Source organism: Octopus sinensis, linkage group LG8 (genome assembly GCF_006345805.1).
Source record: "Octopus sinensis linkage group LG8, ASM634580v1, whole genome shotgun sequence".
Classification (NCBI taxonomy): Eukaryota; Metazoa; Mollusca; class Cephalopoda; order Octopoda; family Octopodidae; genus Octopus; species Octopus sinensis.
Window position 1 is genome coordinate 78,307,535 of NC_043004.1, and position 13,264 is coordinate 78,320,798.

Sequence of the window (13,264 nt, forward strand, 5' to 3'; positions counted from 1 at the left end):
AGAAAAATATTACTTCTGCTTGAAAACAAGGGAAGGTTAGCAACAGGAAGAGCATCTTGCCATAGAGAATCTGCCTCAACAAATTGTGTCTGACACCTGCAAACATGGAAAAGTGAACTTTAAAATAATGATAATTAAAAGATGTGAGGTATATTTTTTGAGGATATTTGCATGAAAACGTAGGATAGCATTATCATATCAATACCTTTCATCTGGTTTCAGGCATTAGACTGTGGCCATGCTGGGGCACCACCTTGAGGAATTTTTGTCAAACAAACTAACCCCAGTACCTATTAAATTTTAAGCCTTTTGCTGAGCTGTTAAGTTGTGGGGACGTAAACATGCCAACACTGGTTGTCAAGTGGTTGTGGGACACACACAAGCTTCTTTCAGATTCCATCTACCAATTCCATTCACAAGGCTTTGGTGTGGGCCTGAGGCTGTGGTAGAAGACATTTGCCCAAGGTGCCACACAGTGAGACTGAACCTAGAACCATGCAGTTGGGAAGCATACTTCTTACCGCACAGCCATGCCCGTTGCCTATATACAAATAGAAGGTTATTGAGTTACTATTTGTATTTTTTCATCAAATAAAAACATTTCTAATGTTAATATTTTGTACAAATAATTCTGTTTTTATTGAGAGAAAATATATTTTGTTGATTCTTGTTTTGCGACAATGCTTCTTAGAATAATGTCGACAATTTATTCCTTTCTTTACACTGCAATGGTTGCAGTCTTCTAGGTTTTCTTTAAGAAATTGATCTCTAATTTTATAAGTTTTCTATAAGAAAACTGATCTGTTGAAGCAAAGCCATTTGTCAGCTTTTAATTAAATTTTCTTTCTTTTTTTTTTTGTAGTGTATGAAAAATTGAAGATTTGTCCTTTAAAATAAATATGCTGATTCAGAACACACAATTGATGTGTATTTTCAAAAGAAAACTAATTAAATTTCCAAACAACATAAGATTTAAATGAGTTGTATTTAGTTTAGTTGTAATATTTTTCCTGGAGCTTGCAGAGATTCCTTGTCGGATGCTAAATTTAGAAATCCATTCCCATCTCCTGTGTCTGCTGGCTAATCCTTTTATTTTATCACCAATGTCGTTTCCTTTAATTGTGGAAAAGCTATTTGAAAGATTGCTACTTTTAATATTTAAAAAAAATTTTAATCTCAAGATCTGCAAATAAAACTACAATGATGCCAGCCTCCCTATGTGGTACATTGGTGACGTCATAAATTCCGAATTCCTTTAGCTGAAGGATTATTTCTGAAAACGGTTAAGCCGTTACATTTTAGGTGTACAGAAATAGAATAGATATTTTGTTTTCATCAAGAAATATGTCTCTATTTTTCTTTTGCGTCTTTTTATCTGCTGAAGGTAATTGGAGAGTTGGCTGTTTGCTAGAGGTGTGTAATTATTAAAGTATTAATTAGTTGTATCAACAGACAGAAATGGTGAGACATGTAGACAACTATAGACATGTAGCAGATAATTATAGAACAGAAATATAAATAATTTGACAGCAGAAATCCATATTGCTGACATGAGGACAAATTAGAACAAATATTTCAGATGTGTCCAAGCTCAGCCATAGAGAAATAGCTACCATTTTGTTACCATATTTCTGTTGAATGCACTGCCTTTATTTCAATAAATTTTTAAAAAAATGAAGAATTTGGTACAATCTATTTGTCATTATTAAGCTAGTGTTTGGACCATAAACTGATATGAGATTTTGGTGGAAGGTTTTAATTTAGATTACTCTAACCATTGTGTTACCATATTTCTGTTGAAACAACTGGCTTTATTTCAATAAATTTTGAAAATAACGAACAGTTTAGTAAAGTTATTAAACTGATTGGAATGTGAATTAACATGAAATTTCAATGGAAAGTTTTAATTAAGATCCTTTAAAACAAGAAGTTTGTATCATAGAATGAGGGTCTGTTTCGGGTGGGTTCGTATCAAAAGGGTTAAAATATCGAAAAAATATTCCATAGATCTGCCTCCGATGAGATTAAAGCTATAGCTTTATAATCCACTTAAAAGTTCATCCCAGAAAATGGAAGATAATATTAGAACCATTGTTTTTGATCTGTTGCCCCATTCTACTGGCTGTTTCACCATTTATGGGGTTCTGTCACTGCTTTTTACATATCAGGCATTCTTGTGTGTCTTTTGAATGATTGTCACACTTTTTTGTCATTAATTTGTGTGTGTGTGTGTGTGTGTGTGTGTGAATGCATGCACCTGTGTCTATGCATGCATGTGTGTAAATGTGTGTCTGTGTGTACTAGTGTGTGTGTGTGTGTGTGTCAACATGTATAAATTATATGTGTGTGTAACAGCAAGTAAGTGTGACAGCCTTTGAAAATGAGAGACAAGAATGCCTGGTATGTAAAAGTGGTGACAGAATTATGTTAATGGTGAAATAACCAGTAGAATGGTGCAACAGATCCAAAGAAATCTTTTACTATTATCTACTTAGAATTCCATTCTAGAAAATGAAGTCTAAACAGATGATAAATAATTTGCCAACACAGTATACTTGTTTCAAAGGAGAACAAAGACTCTATTCTGATGTACAGAAGAAGCAAAAATATTACATAATATATATTATTATTAATATTATAAATATATATAATATATTATGTTGTATTATATCGTATGAATTGTACATGCAATGTTTGCATTCATTGTGTGTGTGTGTTTTCTGGGTTATTCCGTCTTTATTATCCCCATGTGCCGCATTTTTCACTGCACACACACATGCACGCACGCACACACACACACACACACCACACACACACACACACACACACACACACACACACCTCTGTTTGTGTTGGTTACCATTGAGGGGGACTTCAGGTGTTCTTGGCTCCTGTGGTGCTAATTCCCTCTGCAAAATTGGGATAACTGCAGTCCATCCAAGAAATGAGTCCTGCGAGGTGGGGGTGGTGGCTGTTGCAGCAAGTGTCACTGGCCATTCTCTGTGGCAACATCTTTGCCATTTTGTCCATGAGGCATGGCTGAACACACCATTTGGTCTGAAGTGTACAACCTGTTACACCCCCCACCATCTTTTTTCTTTTGCTGTTTAATCCCCCCCCCCTTTTTTTTTCTTAGTTTCCTCGATGAGGCAGCTCTGGATGTCTTGATAATTTGGTCTTTTATACTTTTAATGTTTCTTTCTAGATGTAAAATGATGATGGTGACATACATACTTACATGCGTATGCATGCATGTGTGTGCATAGTGTCTTTGTAACTTGAAGTTAAACAGGCTGCCATTTGTGCAGTAACAAATGTAAAGATTTTGCTCCTCACCAGAGTCTTTTATGATCCTTATGGGCATCATAAGCAAATGGTGAAGAGAAATAGTGAAGAGTATTGGCATGTTAATGCAGCCTTAACTCGCACCATATTATCTTGGGTTCCAAGGGTTCATTTTTGTATCTGGACTCGTTTGTGTATGTAGTTGAATGATATAGCTGAGGAATTTTGAGAAACCTCTTAGTCTTTCCATGATGTTGTCAGAACATTTCTGCTCAGTGTTGAACAAATATGTGGTGTTCCTATCGGCTCATTCAAGAGGTAGCATTTGTTGCCAACACAGAACCAATTCTTCAGCATTTAACATCTTGCTGTGGAATTCTTTAGAAGAGAAGTCAGCTTGAAGACAGATGTTTTCTGTTAGTCCGCACCCCTGCAAGGTTATCATCCACCCTGTATCACTGTTGGTGGGACAGAGGTGAAGACAGTCTGCAAGTTTAGGTGATGGGGTTGACCATCTTGCTAAAGCGTAACATTGACATAGAGGTTGGCAATGGGCTGGCAAAGGTAAACAGTGCATTTTGCAGGTTGTGTAAAAGAGTCTGAAATAGCATATTCTCAAGGTAAGGTTCAAAAACAGGTTGTACAGAACCCTTGTACTGACCATCCTCCTGTATAGCTCCAAGTTGTGGATCGCCTACCCACCTACAACTCTTTGAGCATTCCCACCAACTACTTCTGCACCATCGTCAACATTTGGTGGACAGAAACTGGAGGAAAGCCTGTCGTATGTGTGTGCCTGTGTGTGTGCTTATGTGCACCCTTATCTTGACATCATGTGATGGTTGTAAGCCAGTCTTCCATGGAACATGTCTAGCCATGAGTAAATATTATCTTGCTTGGAGACTGGTAAGGGTTGGTGGCAGGAAGGGCATCCAGCCACAGAAAACAAATTTCATCTGACATGCAAGCATGAAAAAGTGGGTGTTGATGATGATGATGATGATTTATCTGCAGTTTTTCTTGCCAGTGGCATGATTTTTGTTTGTTTGTTTGTTTTTAAAGAAATCAAATAAAAGATGATGATGACTGATGTAGTTTAAAATATACTTCAGTTTCATTCCCTAAAATAAACCTGAGAATAAGTACAAGCAGGGTCACCGCTTGTTCTATTTTCAGTCGAGGAAGAAAACTCTTGTTTATTAATTAGTCCTTCTAATTCATTCAGATGTCTCTTCAGTTATTATTATTATTATTATTATCTTCCATTTCTGTACTTAACAACTTAAGTACTTTGCCCGTTTGTTTTTGTTGAAAATTAACTTCATTTTCAACTCTTGTACTCTTATCATATTCTGTTTGTTTTTAATGTCCTTGTCACAATTTTTGAGTATCAAAATTTCACAGTTTACTGTGATTGCTTATGAGATATTTCTTGGTTTTGAATTACTTATTAAGATTATCTCTACAAAACAAAAATAAATAAATAAGTAGCTAAAATAGTCTTTTGAATAAATTCAGAGGATTTTGAAACTTAGGAAAATCTTTAATTTATCACTAATTGAGATTAAAACTATGTTTACGGGTTTGCCTAAAATGTAATTGTTTTTCCTAGTGAACAGTATGCAAAGGATTTGCCCTTTAATTTTCCTTTCATTAATGTAAGAATTTGTTTTTATTAATAATTATAGTCTCTATGAAATGACTAATTAACAATGGCCAGAAATTATGTCAGATGGCAGAGGCTCTAGTTTCTGTGATTATATTATAAAGGTCAGTTAGGAAGCTATGTTCTCTCCAGTGATAAATCTGTCTGTCTGTATGTATGTATGTATGTATGTCATTCAGTTTATTTCAAGATTTCTTGCCAATAGAGAAAGAACCAATTTCTAACCTAGATCCAAGATTCCTTCATTGGAATTTCAACATCAACAACAGGGTATTTTTGTTTGCATAGAGTTGCATATCTAGACATGCTCATGTATATTTAAACGATAAACTTCTGGGAAGTTTTACAGATTTTAACAGTTCCACTGATGGATTGGATCTGTAGATTTCGAATTAGCTTTCTCCTTTCTGGTGTTGAGAAGCATAATTTATCAAGATTGGTATTTAGGTAGTGTGTTACATATCTCAGGGCCCCAATAATTACAGGTATAAACTTGAACTGGATAGAGTAACTGCAGATATCTCAAAAGTTCAGCATAGGTGTTCTCTTTTTCACTGATCTTCTGGTTTATGTTAACATCCGCTGGGCAGCTAATGTCCACAACTGTGCACAGTTTCTCTTCTCTATCCCAAATCATTCTATTAGGTCTGTTGTGCTTACATTTTATTGAGGTCTTCGCTGGGACATTCCACCAGTATTCCTTTTTATTATGAGTGGTTATGGCTTCTACCACATTATGGGTTCTTATTTCTTTGTCCTTGCGATTATGCTTCTGATGGATTTCATTATAGAGTGTTCTAGCTGCAACGTCATGTCTCATCAGTAGATAATACCGTGATGACATTTTCGAACAACTGCATATGCATGCATGCATGCATCCTTCCTTCCTTCCTTCCCTCTCTTTCTCTCTCCCTCCCTTCCTTTTCTTCCTTCCTTCCTTCCTTCCTTTTACTCATATTGTGGGCTGTCCACAGAATTTGGGAATTATTTTACATCCTTTAAATGAGTTATTCTAATATTCTATTACATTTATTCCATTGTTCTCTCTACACAGACAAAATACAGATTCTGATGTTCCTACTTTATCAAACATATATATATATATATATATATATATATATATATATTGCATATCACACTAACACTTGTGCCATCATCAGCATCATCCTCACCAGCATTGTTTTGTGTGTGATTTTTCCCCATGCTGTCATGGGATGGACAGGTTTTACAGCACCTCGCATCTCTATACAGTCCTCTGTCATCTGATCTACACAGCAACAGAGAAAGCACAGCCACCTCTGCCATTGTTGTAGATGTTGTGTTTTATGGTGGGTGAAGGGTGCAAGACATGGGGTGGGTGGGTGGTGGTGGTGGTTTGTCACTGGATACCCTTCCTGTCACCAACCAGTTTACAGTATTTACTGGGTGCCATATTATCAATGTCACTGGCACCAGCAGAGATTGTCTCCAGTTGAACTAAGAGTTCCTGTGTTAATTATTACTCGTGGTTACTGCCCCCCCCCACACAAATTGCTGACATTACAATCAGTGAAACATTGAAACATTTTCATTGCTGACGTAGCGAGAATTTACTAACATTTACTAATTTTATCTTTTACAAAACTAGCACAAATGGACATTATTTACATTTGATGGCTCTATTGCTGAACCGCTAAGTTACGAGAATGTAAACACACCAACAACAGTTGTCAAGTGATGGTGGGGAGGACAAACACAGAACACACAGACACACACACATATATACATATGATGGGCTTCTTTCAGTTTCTGCCAACCAAATCCACTCAAGGCTTTGCTCAGCCTGAAGCTGTAGTAGTAGAAGACACTTGCCTAAGGTGTCACAGAGTGGGACTGAACCCAGAACCATGTGGTTGGGAAGCAAGCTTCTTACCACAAAGCCACACCTCTGCCTATATATATATATATATATATATGCATGATTTAAAATACTTTTATTAAAGTAAGCAAAACAATTTTAATTGCAAATATTTAAACTTTTATTACTATTTTCTTGGCAAAATTGCCCGTGTGTTGGAGTTGGGCAAACTGCATGGTAGTTTTTCTTCCAGTTCTTTACTTTTGGAGTTCAAATCTCACCGTGGCCAATTCTGCCTTTTATCCTTTCAGGGCTAATAAAATAAAGTACCGATCAAGTACTAGGGTCGATGTAATTGACTTATTCTTCTCTCTCAGATTTCAGGTCTTGTTCCAATGTTGTTTTTTATCTTTTACTTGTTTCAGACATTAGGCTGTGGCCATGCTAGGGCACTGCCTTGAAGAATTTTTAGTTGAATGAATCGGCCCCACTACTTATTTTTAAGCCAAGTATTTATTATACCAAACTCTTTTGCTGAACTGCTAGGTTACAGGGACCCGAACACACCAATACCAGTTGTCATATAGTTGGAGGACAAACACACACACATCGTATAACAATAGACTTCTTTCAGCTTCCGTCTGCCAAATCCACTCCCAGGGTTTTGGTCAGCCTGAAGCTATATAGTAGAAGATACTCACAGTGCCATGCAGTGGGACTGAACCTAAAACCATGCAGTTGGGAAGCAAACTTATTATCGCACAGCCACATCTGTGCCTTTATGTTGAACACAAATACACCCCTACACCTATTGGAAAGAATTATTATTATAAATATTAAGTTTCTTTTTAAATTTAGAGAAAAGCACAACATTATTTCTTATTTATTCTGGTTGAAAGGAAGAGATCATTTTAAATGTAATTTCCAGCTGTCAACTTGAGGTCAGCTAGAGTCTTTGATTTGAAAGTCTGATTTAATGAGATGTATTAATTATTGATTGATAAACTTTTAACCAGTTTTATAGCTCTATTGTTTTGACTGTGATAATAACAGAGGCCTAGTTTTAGTCAGCTTAAAAAAGTCCAGCCGAGGCTAATCATTGTAAACAGAAATGCTGACATTTTTCTGCTTGTCAAAATACCATTGAATGCTTTGAAGTAAAATCGTTTTGCCTTTTTGTTATTTCAGATCATACCAGCATCTAAGATGGATATCGTTGATCTGGATAAAGTTTTAGATGACTTTGAAGAAGATGAAGGTAATTGAGTTTGAATTTTGTTGTCTACTCCCTTTTCCTTACATTGACTCATTAATATTTTTAATTAGACATCATTAGTTTTTGGTTGTAATTTATTTTCTATCTTGTACAAGTTTCAGTCTTAGGACAGTGACTAAATTCTTCAAAGCAGTGCCCAATCATGACCAAACAAATTGACCCCAGTTCTTATTTTTGTAAGCCTGGTATTCTATCAATCTCTTTTGCTAGACTGTGAAGTTACGGGGACGTTAACAAACCAACACCAGTTGTCAAGTAGTAATGGGGGACAAACACAAAGACATACATACACATATAATGGGCTTCTTTCAGTTTCTGTCAACCAAATCCACTCACAAGGCTTTGACCGGCCTAGGGCAATAGACACTTGCCGAAGATGCTGCACAGTGAGATTGAACCTGAAACCACATGGCTGGAAAGCAACCTCCTTATCCACACGGCCACACTTACACATCTGTCAGGTTTATGTTTAAGTCTGTTACTGATTCTTTCAAAATGTTATGATTTACAGATTTTACAAAATAATATCAGGTCAGCTCTTATAAGTTCCTTAACGAGTTTTTTTTAATTAGAAAAAACTTTACATTAGTGTTTAGTCAGAGAAGGAAAAGAAGCATCTCATAGTGTTCAGGCCTGGTGGATGGAAGTTTTTTCTTAGACTGGAGACTTGACTCAAATGCTTGCTAAAAAATGGACCTTGATAGAGGTATCCAAGGGCCAGATGATGGTGTTAAGCAGGATTACAGATTATCTATCTATATCTGATAAAACCAGCTCACTACGTTGCAAAATAAGCATGTGTTTCTTATGAGTTTGTTTGATAATTGCTTGGCAAAAAAGAAAATTCCTTAGCTTCTTTAAGATATATATACATCTGTCTGTCTGTCCGTCTGTCCATCTCTCTATCTATATCTATCTAGATATCTCTGTCTCTCTCTATCTATCTATCTATGTCTGTCTATCTATCTATGTCTGTCTGTCTATCTATCTATGTCTGTCTGTCTATCTATCTATGTCTATCTATCTATCTATCTATCTATCTATCTATCTATCTATCTATCTATGTCTGTCTGTCTATCTATGTCTGTCAATCTATGTCTGTCTGTCTGTCTATCTATGTCTGTCAATCTATGTCTGTCTGTCTGTCTATCTATGTCTGTCAATCTATGTCTGTCTGTCAGTCTATCTATGTCTGTCAATCTATCTATGTCTGTCTGTCTATTTATGTCTGTCTGTCTATCTATGTCTGTCTGTCTCTCTATCTGTCTATGTCTATCTGTTTATGTCTGTCTGTCTGTCTATTTCTGTCTGTCTGTCTGCCTGTCTATCTATCTATGTCGGTCTGACTGTCTGTCTATGTCCATCTGTCTGTCTAGAGAGTAAGAGAGAGAGAGAGAGGTTAAGGTTCTTTTGTAAATTAATGTTTCTTAAGATTATCATTGATTAGTCATCACATGACATTCCTTTCATTGAACTTTTCATCTCTCCAACTGGATTATTGAAAGGAGACAAAAAGATCTGTTTTTTGTTTTATTTTTCGAAATCAGTTACACAGATTTAGTTTCTGTAATGCTTGCTGGTATTTAAACTGTGTGTGTGAAGGCACGTGGCCTAGTGGTTAGTGTTGCACTCAGGATTGCTAGATGATGGGTTCAAGTCTTGGAGTGAGTGACATGTTGTGTTCTTGAGCAAGATGCTTCCTTTCACATTGCTCCAGTCCACTCAGTTGTAAGTGGGTGCACCCTGTGACAAAGTAGCTTTCTGGTCAGATGGGGATGTTGGCCTGCTTGTCTTGCCAGTGGGGGTGGCATTATTAAAAAGGTGAGACAGTGTAAAGTGTATTGTAACGAGTGATGTATGACAACATCCTATAGTCTGGTTGATCACCTACTTGTGTGTGTGTGTGTGTGTGTGTGTGTGTGATGGTTGTTCCTGTAAAAATGTAAAATACTTTTTTCTTGTATCTCCTTTTGGTTCAGCTTTCGTCTCCACCACTAAAAGAATTTGATTCTTGCTCTGTAAACAGATATTTGATGAAATATGTAAAAAAAGACTTTTAAGAAAATCTGAAAAATTTTGTGTAAGAAGTGTCACTGCAGACGACTCCTCTTCATACGACATAAGGAGAGGTTTTTTTCAAGGCTGCAGAGTGAAATTGCTTTCAGCAGTTAATGATAATAATATTTTGAGTGAATGTATCAACTTTCCATGTTCAAAGGGTTAAGAGATGTCAGATTTTCATAATTATACTAAAGGCTCCTTCATTACTTTAATTTACCCACTACAGTAATCACTGACCATATCGCGGTTCACCTATCACACCCTCAGTACAGCATGGATTCTTCTTGCTAATATATGTAAATTTATATCGCGGGTTTCTGTGGCCGATAGGAATTTATATTTTTTCAGATCTTAATTATTTCTGTTGTAAAATAAGCATTTTCAGGCCTAAAAATTAATAAATTAATAAATGGAAACAGAGTACAGTACCGCACTAAATAGCACAGTAATTAAAATGTATTAAAAGAAAATATGTAGAGTACCGAAGATGAGTAAACAAAGAGTCGCACATTCTGTATGGAAAATGAAACTCAGGAAATATACTTCCTGACCACACAACCATGCCTTGTGTCTCTCTGGATACAAAATCCATAATTTTTAGGAAGCTGCCACTGTACTGATTTCCATACTAGCACAGGTAGGATGGTTTATTATGTTCCAAATTCTGTTTGGAGTTAATGCTCTCATTGATAGGCTAGATGGCCAAATCCTACTCATACCTTCAATTTTGGGCTTGGTTTCGATAGCTGGGTATCCTTCTTAAACCTGATCACTTTATAGATAGAATGGGATACATTTAATCTTAGCACCAGCACTATTGATGTTGCCTGTTACCCTATAAGGCTTAAGAGTCCTCATTATTCCACAGGTTCTTCATTTATTGAAGAGTGTGACCAAAAGTAGGGTCTAGAAGAAAGGGAGATGACAGGAAATGCACCAAGATGAAAGAAGCCAATATGGATTGGAGTGACGTGGTGGGGGGAGGAGTAAGAAACGGAGGAGACTGTGCTGGAAGGGCAAATGGAAGAGAGACGGTAGTGACAGAGGGTAATAGAAGAGAAACAGTAATGGTAGATGCATGTTTGAGAAAGAGAAAGAGAGAGAGCAGATGACGGATAATCCTGGAGATGGATTATGGTAAGAGAGAGAGAGAAAGACGGAGAGGACGGTGGACTTTATTGTTGAAATCATTTTTCACCATTCACAATATTTCTCTCTTGTATAGTAGGGCAGTGGGGTCTAAAAAATTAAGTTTGATAACATGAAATGAGAAGTAAAACGACTCAATTTGTACCTTGTTTTCTCAGATATCTTTCAAGTGACATTGTCTTGTAAGCTAGAGACTAAGGTATCTCTCTGTTGATACATGGACTCTGAACAGTTGATAACTCCTTGCTATATAGGACATGTGGAAATATTCGTCAGAATCTATATAGTTTGTACATTACAATACATTGTTTTCAATTCCATCATTTCCCTTGTCATTATCCTCATTTAACATCCACTTTTTGTGCTTGTATGAGTCAGGCAGAATTTGTTGAGCCTGATTTTCCGTGACCAGTGCCCTTCATCTTACCATCTTTCACTTCTTTCCAAGCAAGGTAATGTTTCTTCATGCCCAGACATGTTTTTCACAGAAGACAAGAAATAAACAACATTGCTTGTCAGACAATGCATCTCATTCACAATCATTGCACCCCCCACACACCTAGTTGCAAGCACTTGCTACACAGTTGATAGGAGTGAACCTTACTGATTATGAGTGATTCTATTGTTTGGCTATAGAAAACCAGGATTGGTGCCAAATAAGAGACAATCTGATTTCTTTAATTGCATTTTAGACTTCCATCAGAAAAAAGGATTTGGTAATTGCCTGCTGTTTTGTGTCAATTGTATGGCGTGTCCCTAAGCATTCTATAGACCAGTGGTTTCCAACCTGAGGTCTGTGGACTCTTGGTGGTCCACAAAGGGAGTACTGGGGATCCGTGAACCAAATTCAAAATTTTGTATGTATGTATATATATATATATATATATATATATATATATGTCAGTCTGTCTGTCTCTAACTGTCTGTAAAAAATAAGATAAGAAAATAGAGAGATAATTAATAAATTATCATTTATTAATTAGAAAATTGACCAACATTTTACAGCTGATTCAATTGAAGACCTTCAGAAAATTAATTAAAAAAATTTTAAATTACTTGGAAGTCAAATCTTGTCAGAGATTGAATAGACAGCTGCAGGTGTTGAGTAGACGGCTGCAGACCGTTTATATATGTATATATATACACATATACATACACATTCACATGGATAAGTGTATTAAAAGGGGTCCATGTGATTTCCTAATTAACATGTTCTTGGCATAAATGAATTTAAGTCTTAAAAATTGCTTTTCACTGGAAATTCTGTTATCTAGTTCTGTCTGTAAGGATTGAGACATTTTAAGCCAAACAAAGATGTCACATTTAAAATGCCATTGGTATCTTTGTTATTACACCCGTTTCAGAAGCAGAAGGCCCCGAGTTCAAGCCTTGCTGAAACTTAGTGTTTGCTCTTTTTCTGTCTTGGTAACCTCGCTAGTGCTGGTGACATGAGAAATGCACCCAGTACACACCAAAACGTAGTTGATGTTAGGAAGGGCATCAAGCTGTTGGGGGCCATGCCAAAACTGACATTTCAGCTTGGTGCAGTCTCCAGCCTTACCAGCTTCTGTCAAACTGTCCAACCCATACTAACATGGCAAATGGACATTAAATGATGTTGATGTCTAACGTCTTGTAAAGCTTGATATTCTGTGGGAAAATTTTGTATTTAAGCCTTTGTTGATTTCATTTACAACTCAACAAATGTTGCATGTCTATGAATTATGGTGATGAATATTTAATTTCCACTGTGTTAGAGAGAGAGAGAGAGAGAGAGAGAGAGAGAGAGAGAGAGATAGCAATTTTGAGAAGGACCGAGAGAGCAATGGTGAGAGAAATGTGTGATGTGAGGCTGTTTGATAATAAGAGGAGGACTGAGGACTTGATGGGGATACTGGGGTTAGAGGAATCAGTGGCAAGAGCAAATGGAGTGTGGTGATATGGGCATGTGTTGAGGAGGGACGAGGAGCATGTTCTGAGGAGGGTGCTA

At 36.6% G+C, this 13,264-nt stretch overlaps 1 protein-coding gene across 6 annotated transcripts in view; it reads left to right on the plus strand.

The window, feature by feature from the left end:
• The window catches only part of LOC115214902, a 147,389-nt gene that overhangs the window by 27,172 nt on the left and 106,953 nt on the right, over window positions 1-13,264 (plus strand). For all 6 annotated transcript variants that reach the window (XM_029783954.2, XM_029783958.2, XM_029783953.2 and 3 more), the window contains exon 2: window positions 7,977-8,046. In XM_029783954.2, the coding sequence (XP_029639814.1) occupies window positions 7,995-8,046 (52 nt within the window). In that variant the 5' untranslated portion in view covers window positions 7,977-7,994. The remainder of the gene's footprint in view (window positions 1-7,976; window positions 8,047-13,264) is intronic.